The following is a 22857-nucleotide window of genomic DNA, read 5'->3' on the forward strand; positions in this document are numbered from 1 at the left end:
TATGTATATCTCTCAGGTGACAGATTCCCTCTAAGAACGACATATATTTATTCACATTTTTAAGGGAGTACAGTAGCTTCTATATGGATGCACTTTGACTCAGCTGGATACTAAGTTGGGTCAGCCTTGGCTAATATTTGGAAAGGCAACCAGCGTCGTGACAGAGAGGCAAAAAAAAAAAGGTAGTCCCCTGTGCAAGCACCAGTTGTTTCCAACTCTGGGGTGACATCGCATCACAATGTTTTCATGGCAGACTTTTTACGAGGTGGTTTGCCATTGCCTTCCCCAGTCATGTACACTTTCCCCCCAGCAAGCTGGGGACTCATTTTACCAACCTTGGAAGGATGGAAGGCTGAGTCAACCTTGAGCAGGCTTCCGCTGGGATCGAACTCAGGTCGTGAGCAGAGAATTCGGACTACAGTACTGCAGTTTTACCACTCTGTGCCACGGGACTCTTTAGCAGAGTGGCAGGTGATAGCAAAACCTCTGAAACATCTCTTGCGATAAAAACACGTTTGCCACCTAGTGGTGCATAACACTAAAAGAGCTAGAACTACCGCCTGTCAGACAATCTTAAGATCTCCTGGCTATTCTACACACAACGCCAAATGATGATTATTATTTCTACACAAGTCTTCTCAGAAGTACGTCTTAGTAAGTATGCATAGAAATACAATCTTAATCGTCAATTCTGCAAGGAGGTTTAGGTGCCTCAGAGTTGCCGCGCTCTGACCTTGGCTGCTGTGCATTGAGTGATGCACAGCAGCCAAGAAGGTCAACACACAGCAGCCAAGAAGGTCAGAGCGCCTGCTCCGGCTGCAACACCACTGAGGATGTTCTCCGCAGCTGAGAACGAAACGTCTGGAAGGAAAACTTTCTCCAGTAGAACACGGCACTTGAGCCCGAAAGATTCTACAAACCCTAATAATATTATTTATTTATTACTTTAAATTTCTATCCCGCCCTCTCCGCAAGTGGACTCAGGGCGGCTAACAACATACATTTTTACAATTTAACCAATAAAAAACTACAATTTAAAATTATTTAAAACACTTAAACATTTAAAACATTCCATTGCATTTTTGGTGCTGTATCACTACAATATAATTTAACGTAGATATCAATGTAAATGGTGATCATGGTACTCTGTAACAGTGTAAAGTGGCAGCTCTCTCCCAAATTAGGTTAGGTCTCAAAGGCCTGTCGAAACAGTTCGGTCTTACAGGCCCTGCGGAAAGTAGAAAGATCCCGCAGGGCCCTTATGGCCTCTGGGAGAGTATTCCGCAATTCTGGCGCTGCCACCGAGAAGGCCCTATATAGCAACGGTCAAACATTTCCATCTTTAATAACATGCGAACACCTATAGTCTTTGGTTGAAAAATGTCCCTTCTGTAGCAAATCCATTCCCTCCCGTTTACCTTAAACCCACATCCTCTCTCAACACAAACGTAAATGGTGGCATATGCAATAGTCACCACAGTGGATGTTTTTAGAGTTTTTTTGGTGCTCTTTTGATACCAACAAAGAGACCTGAACTTGATCTCAGAGAATAAAATAACCCAAAAAGCTGGGTATTCAGAACCCAAGGATGAATACCTGGCATTATATTAAATTTTTAAAAAAAAAAACCATCACCCACACGTCAAATGCAATACAGGATGCAACTGTCTACAGCAGGGGTGGCCAACAGTAGCTCTCCAGATATTTTTTGTCTACAACTTTCATCAGCCCCAGCCAGCATGGCCAATGGCTGGGGCTGATGGGAGTTGTAGGCAAAAACATCTGGAGAGCTACCGTTGGCCACCCCTGGTCTACGGGCCTTACAAATAAGCATACCAAGGATCAAATAGTCAACTTGGCTGTATATTACAAACAGTATGGTACTGGCTGGATTCAAAAGTCACACGCATTCCAGACTGGTTTGCTGATGAGCTATTTCCACATTCCTTTCCTTACTTGTAATGGCATAGAGCAACCCAAGGTCTTTAGAAGACTGCAGATTTATACCCCGCTCTTTCTTCTCTCTGAATCAGAGCCGCTTACAATCTCTTATATCTTGGTGATCATGGTGATCACAGAGCCAGCTTGGTGTAGTGCTTAAGTGTGTGGACTCTTATCTGGGAGAACCGGGTTTGATTCCCCACTCCTCCACTTGCAGCTGCTGGAATGGCCTTGGGTCAGCCATAGCTCTGGCAGAGGTTGTCCTTGAAAGGGCAGCTGCTATGAGAGCCCTCTGTAGCCCCACCTACCTTACAGGGTGTCTGTTGTGGGGGAGGAAGGTAAAGGAGATTGTGAGCCGTTCTGAGACTCTTCGGAGTGGAGGGCGGGATATAAATCCAATATCATCATCTTCTTCTTCTCCCCCACAACAGACACCTTGTGAGGTGGGTGGGGCTGAGAGGGCTCTCACAGCAGCTGCCCTTTCCAGGACAACTCCTACAAGATCTATGGCTGACCCAAGGCCATTTCAGCAGCTGCAAGTGGAGGAGTGGGGAATCAAACCTGGCTCTCCCAGATAAGAGTCTGCTCAATTCACCACTACACCAAACTGGCTCTCAGTTGGTGCTTTAACATTTTTTAAAAAAATCAAGACTGCACAGGACTCCAATTGTAATGTGTATCAATAGCAAGCACCGCTACTATACACCTGTGTGTTTTCCAATAAAAACGCCCAACCCCACCAAGTAAGGATGCCAGCCTCCAGGTGGGACCTGGGGATCCCATATTTCAGAGATCCCGTATTTCAGAGATTAGTTCCCCTGTAGAAAATGGATGCTTTGCAGGGTGGACTCTGTGGCATTGTACTTAGGATTGCTAGATCCATATTGGGTAACTCCTGGAGATTTGAGGATGGAGTCTGGGGAGGTCAGGGACTTCTGTGGGGTGCAATGCCCTAGAGTCCACCCTCCAAAGCATCCATTTCCTCCAGGGGAGGCAATCTCTGTAGTCTGGAGATAAGCTGGAATTCCAGGGGATCCCCAAGTCCCACCTGGAGGCTGGCCACCCTAGGAGGCCCTTTTTCTCCCCAAATCTCTCAGAGTTTCCCAGCTTGGATTTGGCAACCCCCCCCCTCCCCCAGCCCTTGAGCCTTTCAGGTGTCTCCGGCCCTCCTGGGGTTGCCAAGTCCAATTCAAGAAATATCTGGGGACTTTGGGGGTGGAGCCAGGAGGCACTGGGGGTGGAGCCAGGAGCAAGGGTGTGACCAGCGTGACTGAACCCCGAAGGGAGTTCTGGCCATCACACTGAAAGGGATTGTGCTCCTTTTTTAAATGCCTCCCCTCCCTTGGAAATAATGAAGGATAGGGGCACCTTCTTTTGGGGGATCATAGAATTGGACCCCCTGGTCCAACCTTTTTGAAACTTAGGGGGTACTTTGGGGAGAGGCGTTGGATGCTATGTTAAAAATCTGGTGCTTCTATCTAAAAAAAAAACAGCCCCAGATACCCATGGATCAATTCTCCACTATACCCTACGGGAATGGGTCTCCATAGGGAACAATGGAGCGCCCAGCAGACATTTCCCTCCCCCCCTCCCGCTTTCTGATGACCCTGAAGTGGGGGGGGAGGCCTCCAAACCTGGGGATCCCCTGCCCCCACCTGGGGATTGGCAACCTTAGGCCCTCCGCGGCCTGCCTCGTTACCTTCCAAGCGGGAGCCTCGGCCTCGCCTCCTTTCCGGCTCCTCCTCCTCCGCTCCTCCCGGCGTGCTCTCCTGGCCTGAAAGATGCCGCCGCTTCCGACCTGGGCCAGCCGGAGAAGGAAGGAGGAGCTGCTGTAGCTGCCGAGTGAGTTGGAAGCCGGGCGCAGCTCCTGGCTGGTTTGGGGGCCAATGCAAAAAACGCCTCCTGAAAAGCCGGTGGGAAGTTGCCGGGTGTGGACTGGAGTAGCCAAGTCCCCCCCTGGACACTAGGGTTGCCAATCCCCAGGTGGGGGCAGGGGATCCCCCGGTTTGGAGGCCCTCCCCCCGTTTCAGAGTCATCAGAAAGGTGGGGGGAGGGAAATGTCTGCTGGGCACTCCGTTGTTCCCTATGCAGACCGAGTATAATGGAGAATTGGTCAGCAGGGCTCTGAAGGGGCTCTTTTTTGAGGTAGAGGCACTAATTTTTCAGCAAAGCATCCAGTGCCTCTCCCCAAAACACCCTCCAAGAGGATTGGACCAGGGGGTCCAATTCGATGAGCCCCAAAGGATGGTGCCCCTATCCTTTGTTATTTCCAAGGGAGGGAAGGCATTTCAAAGGTGTGCGGTCCCTTTAAATGTGATGTCCAGATCTCCCTTCGGAGTCCAATCATGCTTGTCACAACCTTGCTCCTGGCTCCACCCCCCAAAGTCTCCTGGCTCCACCCCCAAAGTCCCCAGATATTTCTTGAATTGGACTTGACAACCCCACTGGCCACCTAGGTATGCCAGCCTCCAGATGGGACCTGGGGATCCCCCAGAATTACAGCTCATCTCCAGACCAGAGAGATCCGTCCCCCTGGAGAACATGGATGCTTTGGAGGGTGCGACATTGTGCCCCACTGAGGTCCCTGTCTCTCCCCAGGCTCCACCCCCAAATCCCCAGGAGTTTCTCCAGCTGGGTCTGGCAAGGGATGGGGTTACCAGCAGTGTTCCCTCTAAACTGAGTTAGTGTGAGCTAGCTCACAATTTTTTAACCTCAAGTTCACACACTTTTTTTGTCAGCTCAGGAAAAATGGTCCCAGAGCACAATCCGTGTTGGTCTGAAACAGTAGAACAAAGTAGGAGTCAAGTGTCAAAGTGTCAACTCCTATCAGCATGGCCAATGGCTGGGGCTGATAGGAGTTGTAGGCAAAAAAACATCTGGAGAGCTACCATTGGTCACCCCTGCTCTAGGCACACTTCAAGAGCACAGTAATTGATGCAGTAGCTCACAACTTTAATGCCAGAAGAACAATGTAGGAGTCAAGTTGCACCTTTAAGACCAACCAAGTTTTATTCAGAATGCAAGCTTTCATGTAGCTCACAAAGCAGAATCTTTGCGCACAAGACTCCACAGCTTAGAGGGAACATTAGTTACCAGCTCCACCTGGGGATTCCTCCACAGGGACAGGTTTTGTGGAAGACGAATTTTCAATGGACCACGGGGAGCAGGGTGGGGGGGAATGGTTTCAGGATGATACAATTGCGCACTTTATTTCTAAAGTGTTTGGTGTGGTGGTGAAGCGTGCAGACTCTTATCTGGGAGAACGGGGTTTGATTCCCCACTCCTCCACTTGCAGCTGCTGGAATGGCTTTGGGTCAGCCATAGCTCTCACAGAGCTGTCCTTGAAAGGGCAGCTTTATGGGAGCGCTCTCCCAGCCCCACCCACCTCACAGGTGTCTGTTGTGGAGGAGGAAGGCAAAGGAGATTGTGAGCCGCTCTGGGACTCTGAAATTTGGAGTGGAGGGTAGGACATAAATCTAATGTCTTATTATTATTATTACATTGCAGTAGTATATAATGAAATAATTATGCAACTCACAGCCCAGTTCCTAACAGGCCACGGACTTGGGGTTGGGGACCCCTGATCTAGACCAACCCCCTGCTCAATTCATAGCATCCCTGAGATAAATGCCTCCAGGATTTCTTCAAGCATTGACGTTGCTGGGGAGGAAATTAAACACTTTTGTTTTTTGCAGGAGGCTTCCAGACATCAAGTGCTTTGAGTTCGTGGCCAGCACAGATGGTGAGGCTGTTTCTTTATCAAATTTATTCATTGAAATAGTTCTACCCTGCTTTTCTTCCCCCATTGAGGATCCAGAGTGGCTTGCAATGTTGTTCTGCCTGCCTCCGTTTTGTCCTCACCTGAACAACCTGTGAGCTAGATTGGAGTGAGAGAAAGTGACTAGCAGCTTCCATGGCAGAGGATGCCTTTTCGAATTAAGCTGAATTACAGAGCTTTTTTTGTAGCAGGAACTCCTTTGCATTCTAGGCCACACACCCCTGATTTAGCCAATCTTCCTGGAGCTTACAGTAGGCCTTGTATGAAGAGCCCTCTAAGCTCTTGGAGGATTGGCTACATCAGGTAGGTGTGGCCTAGAATCAGGGCTTTTCTTGTAGAAAAAGCCCAGCAGGGACTCATTTGCATATTAGGCCATACACCCTGGATGCCTAGCCAGCCGCAACTGTGTTCCTGGGTGTTTCTGCTACCAAAAAAACCCTTATTCTTGGAACTTGTGTCGAGTTAAATGTTTACAGGCAGGATCAGGTTGCAGAAAACCTAGGTGCAGTGCTTTGTGTGTAACTTTTCTCTGTGGGCTTCAGCTTTGATTTGCACCTTTTAAGGGAAGTATTCTCTGAGCTTTCTTCACTTAAACTGCATCAGACCCTTTGGTCCATCAAAGTCAGTATTGCCTGCTCAGACTGGCAGCAGCTCTCCAGGGTCTCAGGCTGAGGTCTTTCAAATCACCCACTGCCTGCTCTTTTAATTGGAGATTCCGGGGATTGAACCTGGGACCTTCTGCAGGCCAAGCATAGCCTTTTATGTGTGCAGACCTAGTTCTGTTTATTTCCATCTGGGGTAGGGAGGGGCTTGGCTGGGTTTTTTTTTTAATTGGGCTGCTTTTGTTTCATTTTGGATTCTGTAAATGAATATTAAGGGTTAATCCTTTCACCGTCTCTCAGGCAGTGACGTTGCACACGGACGTGGGAGACGTGAAAATAGAGCTGTTCTGTGAGCGCACCCCCAAGGCATGTGAAGTAAGTTGTTCAGCTCCAAGAGATCTCCCTGAACTGTCTGTGCATAATGTGAGAAGCTGCCCCTCCCCGCCCGCCACCAATATTCAGATCTGGAAACCAAAGGTGTAGCTGCCTTGAGTCTCAGGGAGAGAGGAGGACTAGCCATGAGGTAAATCAGAGGTGTCAAACATGCAGCCCTGGGGCCAAATCAGGTGCCCGGTGGACTCCTATCAGGCCCCTGGCGACTGGCTGTCATCTGCTCTCTTCTCCCTCTCTCTGGCTTCCTTCTGCATCACAGCTTGCTTTGCCAGGCTTGCTCAATCGCACAGCAGAGCTACTGAACCAAGCCTCTTTCCGTTCTATTGGCTGAGGCTCCTCCCCCTCCTGGGCCCCTGGGGAAGGAAGGAAAGAGCCAGGGCTTCCTTTGCCCAGTTCCCTGGATCCCATGGGAGAGATACAAAGAAAACACCATTAAGGCCAATAAGTGCTAATGTTTTAAGCATGTTTTATTTTTAAGTTTTTAAAAAAGTCTTTAATTGTGTTTAATTGCCCGTCATGATGCTATCTTATTTTAATCTTAATGTATTATGCCATCACTGGGCCTGCTGCTGTCCTGATATATAGAATGCGCCACCTTGACATGTATGGTGTTTGTTTTATTGTGTTTTATGGTTTTAGTTTGTACTTTTTCATCGTTTTAACTTTTGTTGTTATCCGCCCTGAGCCTGCTCATGGGAAAGGGCGGAATACAAGTTAACAAATATAAATAAATAAAAATAAATTTGTGTCCATTATTTTATGACACACACGGCCTGGCCGGACAAGATCCCATTTATGTCAGATCCTGCCATCACGACAAATGAGTTCAACACCCCTGATGTAAAGAAATAAAAAAGGACACAGTAGGAAAGTAGATGAGGATAGTATGGTTTCCTTTGTTTTTTTCCAGATGCTTAAATGAGCCAGGGCCCTTTGAACTAGATCGGGGTGTCGAACTCATTTGTTAAGGGGAGGGACGGTGGCTCAGTGGTAAAGCATCTGCTTGGTAAGCAGAAGGTCCCGCGTTCAGTCCCCGGCATCTCCTAAAAAGGGTCCAGGCAAGTAGGTGTGAAAAACCTCAGCTTGAGACCCTGGAGAGCCGCTGCCAGTCTGAGTAGACAAGACTGACTTAGATGGACCAAGGTCTGATTCAGTATAAGGCAGCTTCATATATGTTCATATATGTTATGAAGGCTGGATTTGACATAAATGAGACCTTGTTGGGCCAAGCTATGCTGGGCCAGGCCATGTGTGTACCCATTTAAGATTAGGTAGCAGAGAAATAAATTTTATAAAGAACACAGACAAACCCAAATATAGTTTTAAAAACTTAAAACATGCTTAAAATGTTAGCACTGACTGGTTTTAAAGATGTTTTCTTTGTATTTCTCCCATGGGATCCAATGAACTAGGCAAAGGAAACTCTGGCTCTTTCCTTACTTCCCCAGGGGACTGAAGGAGGGGGGGAGGAGCCTCAGCCAATGACAGGAAGAGAGGCTTGGCTCAGTAGCTCTGCTGTGCAATTGAGAGACCCCGGCAAAGCAAGCTCTGCCTCCCCGCCCTTCCTCCCCAAGGAAGGAGCCTCAGTCAATGGAGAAAATAGAAATTTTGCTCTGTAGCTCCTGTGCGATTGAGCAAGCCTTGCAAAGCAAGCTGTGATGCAGAAGGAAGCAAGATATAGGGAGAAGGAAGCAGACGACAGCCAATTGCTCGGGGACCTGATAGGAGCTTTCCAGGAGCCTGATTTGGCCCCCAAACTGCTTGTTCGACACCCCTGAACTAGATGTTTCCTTGCCTCAGTAGGCAGTGAACGTCCTCTGCAAATTCAGTTTCCTAAGACCATTTAAAAAGGCATGTTCTGATTACACATCATTGTGTACACATCTAGTCCTTAGCACTGTTGGGTAGCATGACTGATTTATTGATTTGGTGTAGTGGTTAAGAGCGGCAGGCTCTAACCTGGAGAACTGGGTTTGATTCCCCACTCCTCCGCTTGCAGCCAGCTGGTTGACCTTGGGTCAGTTGCAGTCCTCTCAAAGCTGTTCTCTCAAGAGCAGTTCTCAAAAGAGCTCTCTCAGCCCCGCCTGCCTCAAAGCTCTCTGTTATGGAAGGAGGAGAAAGGAAGGAGATTGTAAGCTGCTCTGAGAAGTGAAGGATGGGGTGTAATCCAAACCTCATCGTCCTTGTCAGGAGAGCCAGTTGGGTGTAGTGGTTAAGTGTGCGGACTCATAACTGGGAGAACTGGGTTTGATTCCCCACTCCTCCACTTACAGCTGCTGGAATGGCCTTGGGTCAGCCATAGCTCTGGCAGAGGTTGTGCTTGAAAGGGCATCTGCTGTGAGAGCCCTCTCAGCCCCACCCACCTCACAGGGTGTCTGTTGCGGGGGAAGGAGATAAAGGAGATTGTAAACCGCTCTGAGACTCTGATTCAGAGAAAAGGGCAGGGTATAAATTTGTGGTCTTCTTCTTCTGAGGTGGAGGACATCTTGGCAGGAGAAAGACCCTTCACAATAGTTCATTTTGATTTTATTTACTTCTAGATGTTTGGCCCTGCCTGGGTTAGCTGCGACATGTCTCAGTCTCTTAGCCATAATTCAAGAGTTTCTTCCTTCTCCCTCCCATTTGATTCCTTCTCTTTCCTTTGAGTCTAGTTTCAAGCTAACGGTTAATACTGGAAGGGAAAGGGAGGGGGGATTTAAATAAAAGGAGGGGAAAAAAGCGCACAATTCTGTTCACCCAGAATTCCACAGTACTTTTCTATCCATGGCCATGTTTGGTGTAGTGGTTAAGTGTGTGGACTCTTATCTGGGAGAACCGGGTTTGATTCCCCACTCCTCCACTTGCACCTGCTGGAATGGCCTTGGGTCAGCCATAGCCCTTGCAGAGGTTGTCCTTGAAAGGGCAGCTGCTGTAAGAGCTCTCTTAGCCCCACCCACCTCACAGGGTGTCTGTTGTGGGGGAGGAAGGTAAAGGAGATTGTGAGCCGCTCTGAGACTCTTCGGAGTGAAGGGCGGGATATAAATCCAATATCTTCTTCTTCATGTCACATAGGCCTGCTGCTTTAGATCTTAACCCAATGGAGAACCCAGTGATTCTGTTATTTTTTTTTATTTTTATTTTTATTTACCGTACATTAGATTTTTATCCCGCCCTCTCCGCAAGCGGACTCAGGGCGGCTTACAACAGTCGTTTACACGATTAAAACATTAAGTCAATAAAACCTATAAAACATTAATACAATTAAAATTTAAAAACTATTCCACGGTGCTGTACCATGGAATATAGCTTTGAATTCTGTCTGTGTAAGAAATTATTGAAATTGGGTTCCATTTTAACGTCTGATGAAGGCTGCAAGGATTTCCTGACCCCTCCATTTGAAAGAATTTCGCCAGAAGTGATGGAGCGCATGATGAACTTCGTTTATTGGAGGAAGGATTTCTGAAAATCCCTCCATTGGAAAGTACTGGAACTAATTGTTGTTTGTTAATCATTTGTAAATTTTTCTGGAGGGAAGAAACTGGAAATTGATGTTGATACTTAAATACTGTGTTTATGCTGTATTCTGGTTGTGAGACTGTAATAAACTATGATGATGATGATACTTGTATACACTGGTTGAAAGCTGTACATAGGATAAATCATATATAAGGATTGAAGTGTACTCAATCCTTATGCATTGAAGTATAATTGTTTTTCAGTGGTATTCTATCTGCTTTGACTTTTCACTGAAACCCCTTCTCCTGTGGTATTTAGATCTTAACCAGCAATCTCTTTTTTCTTTAGAATTTCCTGGCTCTCTGTGCTAGTAATTACTACAACGGCTGTATATTCCACCGAAATATCAAAGGCTTTATGGTACAGGCAGGAGATCCCACAGGTAAAAAAGTGTTTGGTTAAATAATTATTAAACCATTCCTCTGGAATAGTGGCTCCAAATGAGTCCAGCGGCAGACTGTGATTATTGGAAGCGGCATTGTGATTCTGTTGACTTGCTTTGCAGGTTCTACAAGGGGAGTTGTGAACGATGACTTTAAAAATGGGGAATGCCAGTCAGGCACATCAGTGTGGGCTTTGGTATTGCTTAGCTTTACAATACGTCTTGGATACTTGACAATCTTAACTGTGATGCTTGGCACTGACGTAGAGCTCAAGAGCCTTCAAACTGCTTTCCATCCGTTTTCTTGGTAACCCTTCGAGCTTCATGATCTCCAGAGTTTTTTTTAATAGAAAAAGCCCAGTGGGAAATAATCTGCATATTAGGCCACACCCTCTGATGCCACCATTGTTTCACACAAGGCTTTTTTGTAGAAAAAGCCCAGCAGGCACTCATTTACATATTAGGCCACACCCTCTGATGGCACCATTGTTTTGCGCAGGGCTTTTTTGTAGAAAACGCCCAGCAGGGGTTCATTTGCACACCAGGCCACACCCTCTGGTGTTATCATTGTTCCACACAAGGATTTGTTGTAGAAATAGCCCAGCAGGAGCTCATTTGCTTATTAAGCCACACCCACAAAACCAAGCCGGCCGGAACTACGTTCCCATGCGTTCCTGCTTTTTAAAAAGCCCTGATTATCTCCCTATTGAGAACAGAGATGGTGGATGGAAAGCACTGGCAAGTCACAACCAGCTTATGGGGTTCTCTCATGGGGTTTTCAAGGCAAGAGGCGTCCAGAGACGGTTTGCCACTGCCTGCCTCTGTGTAGCAACCCTGGACTTCCTGGGTGGTCTCCCATCCAAGTATGGACCAGGGTTGATTCTGCTTAGCTTCTGAGATTCCAACGAGATCGAGCTAGCCTGGGCCGTCCAGGTCAAATCACAGCCTGAGAGATGAGTTTCCATCAGGGCTCCATGGCCACATCCTGGCATCCCATTAAGGCCGCAGAGCGTGTTAACCTGGCTCGTTCCGATGCTGATGAAAACACCTTCCTCATGGGTGGAGAAAGGCGGCTGATAAATGTTTTAAATAAATCACTAAGATGCAGTCTTTTCTGAACAGCACAAGGGACTCAGGCCATTTTATGAAATTTTGCAAATCAGCAAAAGATGGGGGAAGATGGTGGGAGAAGACAGCTCTGTTTAAGAACATAAGAGAAGCCATGTTGGATCAGGCCAGTGGCCCATCCAGTCTAACATTCTGGGTCACATAGGGGCAAAACAACCCCAGGTGCCATCAGGAGGTCCACCTGCCAGGACACTAGAAGCCCTCCCACTGTTGCCCCTCCCAAGCGCCAAGAATACAGAGCATCACTGCCCCAGACAGAAAGTTCCAACAATATGCAGTGGCTAACAGCCACTGATGGACCTCTGCTTCATGTGTTTATCCAACCCCCTCTGGAAGCTGGCTATCCTTTTAGCCGCCACCACCTCCTGTAGCAGTGAATTCCATGTGTGAATCACCCTTTGTGTGAAGAAGTACTTCCTTTTATCCATTCTAACCCGACTGCTCAGCAATTTCATTGAGCGCTCACAGGTTCTTGTATTGTGAGAAAGGGAGAAAAGTACTTCTTTCTTTACCTTCTCTATCCAACTCTTCTGAATATCTGCCCCAGCTGGCTGGAAACCCACGGGCTAATCCCAAAATTTCTCTGAGTGCTGTTGAGGTGTCTGTTTTTAAAATGTTTTTATTGTATTTTATTGTTTTATCCTATGTTGTACTCCGCCCTGAGCCCTACGGGGAATAGGTGGAATAGAAATATACTAAAATAAATAAATGAAAGGATGACAAGGCTGTCCCATTTTAACACAGTGACTTGCAGGGAGTTGTTTATTCAATCCCTTCTTGAAGCTGGCGGCTTGCAGCAACCGCCACCCCCTCCTCTTGAGTCGTCCTCAATTGGCTGAAGACTTGAAGGCATTTCTGTGCTGGGAACGGATGGGCAGGACTGGTCACCAAGTTGGTGGAATTCTACTGATTTGTCTACTGTTTGCCTGCAGGCTCTGGGAAATCAGGAACCAGCATTTGGGGCAGGAAATTTGAAGACGAATTCAGTGAATATTTAAAGGTATGTTTTGCCTCTTCCCAGGCAGTTCCTCCTCGTTGGTTTCTTGCAGAAGAAATGACGTTGACAGTAAAGTGAGGAGGTGTAGCTAATTCTTGGGGGGCGTGGTCGCTCTCCTCTCCCCCTTCTCTGAGAAAAGGGGCAAAGATGGGCTATGCTTTTAAGTAGGTGGGCTGAGTAGTGTCTGGCTGGGTCTGCCTGTTGGAGGTTGTCAAGAGGGAAGCCATCTTAGAGGGCGAATCCCGCTAAAGCAATCATCTTCTGGCCAGTTTGGTGTAGTAGTTAAGTGTGCAGGCTCTTATAAATCAATTTTTTATAAATCAAATTAAAAAAAAATAAAATTATCTGGGAGAACGGGGTTTGATTTCCCACTCCTCCACTTGCAGCTGCTGGAATGGCCTTGGGCCAAGCCATAGCTCTTGCAGGAGTTGTCCTTGAAAGGGCAGCTGCTGTGAGAGCCCTTTCAGCCCCACCCACCCCACAGGGTGTCTGTTGTGGGGGAGGAAGGTAGAAGAAGATTGTAAACCACTCTGAGATTCTGAGATTTGGAGTGGAGGGCGGGATATAAATTCACTATCTGCTACTTCTTCTTTGCTCAGATTGGTCAGTGGGTGTCAGCCGACCTCCCTCAACTGACAGTCGCTTATCAAGGTCATCTCAAAAGCCTGTTAATTAGTTCACATTTGGCTGTGAATCTGATAAAGGGGGGAGGGGGGGAAGCGCTGTCGTGCCCAGAAAGTTGCATGGAGCCAGCCCAATGATTGGCTGGGAAGGTCAAGAGGTTATGACTGGTAGTTTCTGTATCATATAGACTCGGGGAGAGAGAGAGAGAGAGAGCATCCTCTTTTTGTTCCTTTTCCTCTACCTGTCTACCCTGGCTGCCTGAAGGCACTCTTTGCATGCTCTGGAGCACCATGCTTTAGCTTCAAGAACCAGCAGTGTTGCTGCTATTAAGAATTAGCAAGTAGACACCTAGCTAGCTTTGTTATTTTATGATCATTAAGACCACTGCTTTGTTTTTAAGAACTTTTCTTGAATTTCTTCAATAATGCTTTTTTTGCATTCGTTTTGTGTGACTTACTGGGGAGTAACCAACCCAGAACTCAGTTTGACCATATTACTGTACTAAAGCGGGGTCAACATTGACAGCGGCCTGCCCAGCTGTAGTGTCCCCCCCCCCCAGCATACCCCTTCCCTTTCCTTAACCAGGAAAAATGGGTGCATACAAGTCTAATAGTAACATTTCAACATTCTCCAACATTTCAAGCAGAAACTCTATATTTAAAGGATGCATGTTAATTTGCACAGCCAATCAGAAGCCCCGTGGGGAAAAGCCCTCCCTAGCCCTGCCCACCGTGGGGAAAAGCCCTCCCTAGCCCTGTCGGAGCGGGAGTAGCAGAGTGAGGGAGATGACTTGCCCGACACAGGGCTTCAGGAAAGAAAATCAGGCAGACACGTGCAACTAGTGCCAAAAGGTGTATTAACATATATACACAACAAGTGCTCTCTTGTGCAGTCTATACAATATCACCTCCACGGACAAAGTGCTTCGCCTAACCACCATCTCACAGGGAGAGACCTGTGTGATGCACACACAGATCATATATAGTCCAAGCAGCCAATCCTGGCCGTGCTGACTCAGCAGATTGCATCACTTGGCTTCTGCCGGCTCAAGCCGGTCTGCTGATCAGGTCACTGTGACCTAGCCTGGCAGCTAGATCACCAGCTGTCATACTGTGGCTGTCAGACTGGGTTTATGTAGATTCTTGCTCCAACACACCTCCTAATCTATTTAAACCCAGTGCACCAAAACACTTTACACAGTTTACATACATGTCCACCAGCAACATTACAGTTCATATTTACGTAGCTCGGAACCCTTTCCGGAATTCGTTCAGGAACTCATCATGATTGTAAAACACATCATCGTGTTCCTGTTCAGCCAGCTCTTTCAGACGCTTGGCTTCAGCCTCCTTCTCCCTTGCCTCGCACTCTGCCACCCAGGCTTTCCATTTCTTAGCCTTTTCTTTTAACATTTCCTCAAATCCGGGTGGGTCTGGATTGACAGTCAGAGTGACATAGGGACACTTGTACCTAGCGGGACGTTGGCCTTTGGTGGACCTGGCAGACACCCGTGGCCCTGTGCTTGGACCAGCTTTGTCTTCTTCGGGTTGCTCTGTTCCCACCTCCTGGGCTGGTTGCTCTGCCCCTGTAATTGGGTGTTGAACCTCCTGACTCTCACACTTTACCTCCAGTTCCTGCATTTGAGGCTCTGCCTCCTGACTCTGCTCGTCAGGCTCTGTGCCAGCATTCGGCTCACCTTCTCCAGCCCCACTGGGTGCCACCTCCTGGGCTGGAGTTCTGGGCTGCGCTCCAACATCGTTATCGCTACTTGGCAGCAGGACAAATTGTTTCTGCAAGGAGTGCAACCTTGGCCAGCTGCTTTCTTCATTGAACTGGGCACTCTTACTAAGTGTTATCTTGCTTTTGCTATTGCAGAAACGATAACACCTGGCCCTTGGCTTGTAGCCCAGAAAAATTAGGCTCTCTGCCCGGACATCCCCCTCCCCGCTACTCGTGGAGTGGATGCCAACCCGAGCCCGTGACCCAAAGACTTTTAAAGAACTCAAATCTGGGGTCTTGTTCAACAGTAACCTGTAAGGCACATTTTTCACAGTATTACACCAAACCCTATTTTGCAAAAAAACAGCTGCATGTATGGTTTCTGCCCAATAGGTCATTGGCAGTTGTGCATCCTCTAACATGCAATACATCACATTCTGCAATACAGCCCCATGCCCATTTTCTCGGGGCGTTGCCGGGTTCGTCAGACGGTGGGCGATGCCCTTGTTCTCCAGCCAACGTTTCATCTGGTTAGATAAGAATTCCCCCCCTCTGTCGGTTTGTACAGCCAGGAGATTAACCCCTAATTGTCTCTCCACTGCTTTGACCCACTTGGTGAATGTCTTATACACCTCAGACTTATGCACCATGGTGAAAACCCACGCGTACCTCGTGTGGTCGTCGGTGGCCACCAAGCAGTATCTCCTCCCCGACAGACTCTTTGGCAATGGGCCAATAACGTCTAAATGGACTAGTTCCAGGGCTCGTGTGCTTTCCCTTGAGCTTTCTTTAGCAACAGCACACGCCTTGCTTTTGGTCTTCTTGCAGACCTGGCAATCCAAGTAACATTTGCAAGGATTTACTTTCAAACTAGGCACAAGCTCCAGGGTTTTCTTTAACGCCCTAAATCCGCAGTGCCCAAGTCTCCTATGGAGCAAAGGTATACAATTATTGTGCACAGGCTCATTCGACACCTGAGCCACCTGGGCACAATCACTCTGGACCACATACAGTTTACCTTCCCTCTTTCCTGTCACAAGCAACTTTCCCCCACCTCCCAGGATTTTGCAGCAGGTTTTCTCAAATCTCACCTGGTATCCCTGGTCAAACAGTGTGCTAACACTCAACAGGTTAGACTGCAGTGAGGGTACATACAACACATTTTGCAACATACATTTCAGTGCAGGAAATTCCACATTGCCTGAGCAAACAGAATTGGCAGTGGTCCCATCAGCCAATCTCACATACTTATGCTCAGGACTGTCAATGTTTTTCAACAACTCCTTCTCGCAGCAGAGATGGCTCGTTGCCCCGGAGTCTAAAATCCAAGCAGACCCTGTGCTCTCTACTGCAGACGTGACCAGCCGGGTCGCTTCCTCACACGGGCTGGCGGTCCTCCGCTCTCGCCGCACACGCCCCCGCCTCTTCTCCCTCTCAGGGCAAGCTCGGAGCAGGTGCTGCGACGACCCGCATCCATAGCAGCGACGGACTGCAAACGCAGTCGGCTCCACTTCCTCCACCTTCGGACGCCTGCCAGCAGCAAAAGCTGGCTCATTCTTGGCTGTCTTCCCGGACACACCGATAACAGCACGCTGCCCGGCCGACACCCCCGGACAGCTCACGGCCGCAATTCTCTCTTGGAAGTCAAGCAGGTGGGCACAGACGTATTCCATGGTCAGGGTCGCTACGTCCACCGTCTCCAGAGAAGTTATCAGGGGAGTGTACTCAGGTGGCAACGACGACAGCAAAATGTACACTCTGTCGTCTGGAGCTACAGTCTTGCCTCTTGCCTCCAGCTCAACGAAACAGTCCGTTAGCCGTTTGATGTGATCTTTCACACACCCTCCAGCCGGCATAACGGTGCGGAACATCCTCCTTGTCAAGGCCATGAGGGAACCAGCAGTGGTGCTAACATGCACCGCACTCAACGCGTCCCAGGCAGCCTTGGGAGTGTCCTTCCCTCGCACATAAACCAGCTGGTCATCTCCTATAGACAGCACTATGTTGGCCAGTGCCTTATCCGATAACACAGTCTCGGCAGGAGATAAGTCAGCAGGGGGGTTACTCACGAACAGCCATTGCCCTTCACGCTTGAGGTAGTGTTGCATTCTCAGGCTCCACACCGCGTAGTTGGCTGAGGTGAGCTTCTCAACGGCTACTCCAAGCTGTTGCTGAGCCATCGTGCCGACTCCTCCTCACGGCTGGCTGCCGACGTCCCTCTGGCTCTCAAACAGAGAACGGTGGTGCTTCTGTGTCCTTCACCGGCGTTCCTCGCCTCCGGCTCTTTCCAAACTCACAGTCAGCTCAACTCTCAACTCTCTCCTCCGCGCAGCGGAACCGCCCTGGGCCCATAACCCTGTCGGAGCGGGAGTAGCAGAGTGAGGGAGATGACTTGCCCGACACAGGGCTTCAGGAAAGAAAATCAGGCAGACACGTGCAACTAGTGCCAAAAGGTGTATTAACATATATACACAACAAGTGCTCTCTTGTGCAGTCTATACAATATCACCTCCACGGACAAAGTGCTTCGCCTAACCACCATCTCACAGGGAGAGACCTGTGTGATGCACACACAGATCATATATAGTCCAAGCAGCCAATCCTGGCCGTGCTGACTCAGCAGATTGCATCACTTGGCTTCTGCCGGCTCAAGCCGGTCTGCTGATCAGGTCACTGTGACCTAGCCTGGCAGCTAGATCACCAGCTGTCATACTGTGGCTGTCAGACTGGGTTTATGTAGATTCTTGCTCCAACAAGCCCTGCCCACTTTGAGAGCCAGTTTGGTGTAGTGGTTAAGTGTGCGGACTCTTATCTGGGAGAACTGGGTCTGATTCCCCACTCCTCCACTTGCAGCTGCTGGAATGGCCTTGGATCAGCCACAGCTCTCACAGAGGTTGTCCTTGAAAGGGCAGCTGCTGTAAGAGCTCTCTCAGCCCCACCTACCTCAGGGTGTCTGTTGTGGGGAGAGGAAGATAAAGGAGATTGTGAGCTACTCTGAGATTCAGAGTGAAGGGCGGGATATAAATCCAACATCATCTTCTTCACTTTCTAGTAGCACTTGATGGGCATCAGGAAGGGTAGTGGGAGGTACATATAATTATTATTTAATTATACTTGATAAAATCACAACACAAATTGTTGTATGTGAATATGACATATTTTAATCCTAAAATAACAACATAAAATATAGGTAATACCTGTTCATTCTCATAAATGGAGATGAATGGTTATCCACAATTATAAAAATCTGTGGTGCTTTAAATGTTATTTTTCCACGTGGGCATTTTTCTGTGCGGGCATTTTTCCATGTGGGCTTTTTACCTGTGAGCATTTACGATCATGGGTTTTTTTCCTGTGAGCTTTTTTCCTCTGGGCTTTTTTCCTGTGTTTATGACCGTGGGTTTTTCCTGTGGGCTTTTATGACTGTGGGTTTTTTTCCATGTGGGCTTTTTTTTCCTGTGGGCATTTATGACCATGGGCTTTTTTCCTGTGGGCTTTTTTTCATGTGAGCATTTATGACCGTGGATTTTTCCTGTGGGCTTTTATGACTGTGGGTTTTTTTCCATGTGGGCTTTTTTCCTGTGGGCATTTATGACCATGGGCTTTTTTCCTGTGGGCTTTTTTCCTGTGAGCATTTATGACCGTGGGTTTTTCCTGTGGGCATTTATGACCATGGGCTTTTTTTCATGTGAGCATTTATGACCGTGGATTTTTCCTGTGGGCATTTATGACCATGGGCTTTTTTTCATGTGGCTTTTTTCCTGTGAGCATTTATGACTGTGGGGGTTTTCTGTGAGCTTTTTTCCTGTGGGCTTTTTTCCGGTCACCGAGGAACCATGGGGACCACGGGTACTATGCTGGGGACTCCTGGATTACTGAATGTAGAAGAATAGGCTGCCTTTTTCAAACAGTGGGGAAAGAATCTCAAAAACTTGGGGACCCAGCTGGGCCACATAAACCGTTTTTGCCAGGTATTATCATCCCCCCCTCAATTGTTATACTCCTCTCTCAGCACAGTGTCCGTGGAGTGGTTTCTATGGCAAATAACGGCCCAAACACAAATGGATCTCAGTTCTTCATCACTTACGGCAAGCAGCCTCATCTGGACATGAAATACACGGTGTTTGGGAAGTAAGTAAGGCTTCATCAACCCCGGTGGTGTGAAGGGCAGAGAGACAGCTGGCCTATCTAAATGGGGGTCATTTTAAGGGGGGGGAAACGAAGCATGGTGGAGGTTTCGGGGGCACTTTAAGGATTCGAACTGTGATTCGACAAACTCTGAAGTGATGGTATTGTAACATAAAAACAAGCAATGTATTAGGAAATAGTCAGATACGTTTCACTTTTAATTTTTGCTGAACTCCAATGCTGCAAAAATGCATATAAAAAAAGCAGAAGAAAGAAAAACTGGAAGGCAGATTGAATTTTTTTTTAAAGATCTTGCAATGCTATAGAAAGATTTGTTTGCTGGATTTGTTTAGAGCTTTATTCTCAATCAAATGCGTGTAGCAGATAGTTTTTTGTCTATTGAACTGGCTAACCACAGCCTTGGACCCATAAATGGAATTTTGACTCTTTAAGTTGGGCTCCACTCTCCGTTCCAGTTTTTGATCCTAAAGAGATAATCATCTTGGTTTCAAGTAGTATGTCAGTATTGGATCTGTCCAGGGCTTTTTTTTAATAGAAAAAGCCCAGCAGGAACTCATTTGCATATTAGGCCACATCCCTTGACATCACCATTGTTTTAAATGGCTTTTTTGTAGAAAAAGTCCAGTGGGAAGCCATCTGCATATTAGGCCACACCCCTTGGCACCACACCAGCTGGAACTGCATCCCCATGCGTTCCTGCTTAAAAAAAACAAAACCCTGGATCTTTCCATGCTCTGTATTTCCTTTGTGGATTCTAATCCATCCTTTGTGAATTGCTCTTTTAGATATTCTAGTAGCTGTGCTTTTCTGCATGGAAGATCTAAAGGCAAAATTTCTGTATTACCTCTGACTGGGACCAATTGAAGATATTGCAGAATATCTTAGAAAAGATAGGCTCGGTATGTGGTACCAAAAAAAGAGGTCTGTGAAGAAGGCATTTTGATTCAAGTGGAAAACTACGATCTGTTGGCAAATAGACCAATAACAGATCCTGTATTCTACCTTAAGGCTCCGGAAACCACAGATGCAGGGTCTTTTCCATCACATAATTCGATGAAATCCTGCAGGGTCTTCATATGCACACGAGGATGTGGGACTGTTGCACATAATTCAGTACAGACCTTTGTCCAGTGGAATGACCAAACCACTCATTGTAGGGTAGTCACTTGTGTGACCGCTCTACAAGGTTGTTGTTTTCAATAAACCAGTTTCTTTAGTGGGTTTCTTGTTCAATTCAATCAAGGGTTTAGGCTGAGGCTAGAAAAGAGGGCAGTTTCTTTCTCTGGACCAAGCTACTTATAACTTCAAAGACTCAGATAAAGAAACTGAAGACTCAGATAAAGAAGTTGAGTAGACCTGGGAGCATGAAGGAAACAAGAATCTAGGAGGGTGCATTCCATCTCATTAAGGCCCGAGCTCATGGGTTTGTTCAGTTGAACCCGGTGCAGCTGCAGGGTGTTTGGGTTAATTGGCAAGCCCATCCAGTTGGTCAGATTGTTTGGTTGGCAACATACCTGATTGGCCAAGTGACGTCATCTGTTATATATCTGATTGGTTAACTAGAGTCAGGCCAATGCACGTAATTGGGCGTAAAGATCTTTCTAGTTTGGTCCTAAATCTGATTTTGGGGCCTTGTTTTGTGTGGGTCATTCTGACTGGAATCCTTGGGGAGGAGACATGGCTCAGTGGCAAAGCATCTGCTTAGCATGCAGAAGGCCCCAGGTTCAATCCCTGGCATCTCCAGTTAAAAGATCTGGCAGAAGGTGATATAAAAGACTTCTACTTGAGACCCCGGAGAGCTACCGTCAGTCTGAGCAGACGATACTGGAAACCTTGTCTTGGACTTTGGAACTCTATTTAATGATCTATATATTCTACAGACGTTCTGCTAGGAGAATGTTGTAAGCAGAAGATAAACCTCAGCAACTGTGTTATTTATCACCCCCAGAGTAATCGATGGTCTGGATACACTGGATGAGCTGGAAAAACTGCCTGTGAACGAAAAGACTTTCCGGCCTCTTAGTGATGTTCACATCAAAGACGTTACAATTCATGCGAACCCTTTTGCTCCATAATGGGACAGCATCATGATCAGCTGCTTGGAATTAACCGCGAGTGACTTCTGAAGAGTCTTTTGTGCATTCACTCTTGGAATCGAGGATTTGCCAAAGTTTTTTCTTGACCTTTTTCAGTATTCAAATTTTAAAGAGTTTCAAAAAGATTAAGGGTAGGGGATAGGGGGAATAGAGAGCACAATACATTTGGCCTTATTCTGCATAAAAATACTTTTGAAAGATACAAGCTTCCATCTACAATACTTTCTTTACATAAATTGTCCCATATTATGATGTCTATACTAAACACCATCAACATTTTAAAATTTTATAGTATAAATCATTTGTTAAAGTTATCTATTAGTTTTGACAATTCCAGTGAAGGCAATTTTGTAATACGGGGGGGGGGGGGAGGGGAATAGATAAATAAGTTCACACCAGAGAATCTTAAGAGTCTTGAGTGTCTAACCAGGCATAAAATTTCATCCAGTATTTTCTTGCTTCTTCTTTAGATCTCCCAGCTAACAGCTGGGATAGAAAGTCCAGCTCTGCTGTTTCCAGAATTTTTCCCACCAAGTTCATTTTCGTGGGACTAATCTCAGTATTTTGGCAGAGGGAGAGAAGACACATTTTGATACGTGAAGTTTTGTTTGTTTTACAAAGCTTGGGGGGAAAATACACATGGGGATTTTTATATATAAAATATGAAACTACCTTTTCCTGTTTGAAGTTATCTAGTTCAAACACGATTTATTTTAAAATACCTTGTGTGGTTCTTCCTTTCACTTAAGGCAGCTGTTAACCGGAGCATCTACATGGGGATCAGATAATAGTTTACCAACATCAAATAAAAGTAGGAGATTCTGCAGCTCTCACAACTAGACTGGCCTACAAGAAATAGTAGTATGAAGAGCATGATGCACCTGTTTCCCTTGTGCAGACATGTTTGTTTTATGAGTAATCCCAGCTGACTGCATTAAATTTTGTGCTTCCGGTCCACTCAGATTAGGATGAGGTGATCATACTACTAGCACTGAGTGGGGCTCATTTGGCATAATTAAATAATGTCCTCAAACAGCAGCTTTTGGTTGCTTCGGTGACTTACAGCTGGGCCCTACTTCTAATTTTTTCCCCTCTCGTGAAATTTAATTCTTCAGAAAAGACAGCAAGTAGCGAGCAGCATAATATATGACTTGCAAAGCGAACCTCACTTGCTATTCTACAAGGTGTGAGGCTCTAACGTCCGCACAACATGGAAAATGTGTCAATAAATAAAATGTATGCCTGTGTGATTTTCTTGGGATCAAGTTAATTTCTAACTTCTGTACTCCTGACACCCTCCCTCCCTAGTCAACTCCATCAGCTTATCAGTGAGTTTAAAGCAGGGGTGGGGAACCTTTTTTCTGCCAAGGGCCATATGGATATTTATAACATCATTTGCGGGCCATAAAAAACTATCAACTTAAAAAACAGTGCTCCGCTGAGGGAGAATGATTCAGGCCAGCAAAATTAATGCAAATAATTGTTTTTCTATTTGAAGTCATGTGGGGAGAGCCTGGTGGAATCAGCTCCCTATGGAGATCCGGGCCCTACCT

General features: G+C 46.8%; 1 protein-coding gene and 1 non-coding gene across 2 annotated transcripts; both read left to right on the plus strand.

Moving 5' to 3' along the window:
• Positions 1-3664: 3664 nt before the first annotated feature.
• On the plus strand, positions 3665-22551 carry PPIL3 (peptidylprolyl isomerase like 3). Its single transcript, XM_060257138.1, has 7 exons — positions 3665-3783; positions 5637-5683; positions 6622-6696; positions 10498-10591; positions 12652-12719; positions 19072-19190; positions 21157-22551. Exons 2-7 carry the CDS (start codon positions 5681-5683, stop codon positions 21281-21283), a joined length of 486 nt encoding a protein of 161 aa, XP_060113121.1. The 5' UTR covers positions 3665-3783; positions 5637-5680; the 3' UTR covers positions 21284-22551.
• TRNAA-AGC (transfer RNA alanine (anticodon AGC)) lies at positions 20880-20951 on the plus strand. The gene has a single exon. It is a non-coding gene; the product is annotated as a tRNA-Ala (tRNA).
• Positions 22552-22857: the final 306 nt, after the last annotated feature.

Source organism: Heteronotia binoei, chromosome 16 (genome assembly GCF_032191835.1).
Source record: "Heteronotia binoei isolate CCM8104 ecotype False Entrance Well chromosome 16, APGP_CSIRO_Hbin_v1, whole genome shotgun sequence".
In the NCBI taxonomy this organism is placed as follows: domain Eukaryota; kingdom Metazoa; phylum Chordata; class Lepidosauria; order Squamata; family Gekkonidae; genus Heteronotia; species Heteronotia binoei.

Excerpts from the sequence above, each read along its gene's own strand:
- PPIL3 (XM_060257138.1), top strand. Across the intron at positions 6,697-10,497 it reads GCACCCCCAAGGCATGTGAA|AATTTCCTGGCTCTCTGTGC; the intron begins GTAAGTTGTTCA and ends TTTTTTCTTTAG. Across the intron at positions 12,720-19,071 it reads AATTCAGTGAATATTTAAAG|CACAGTGTCCGTGGAGTGGT; the intron begins GTATGTTTTGCC and ends CTCCTCTCTCAG.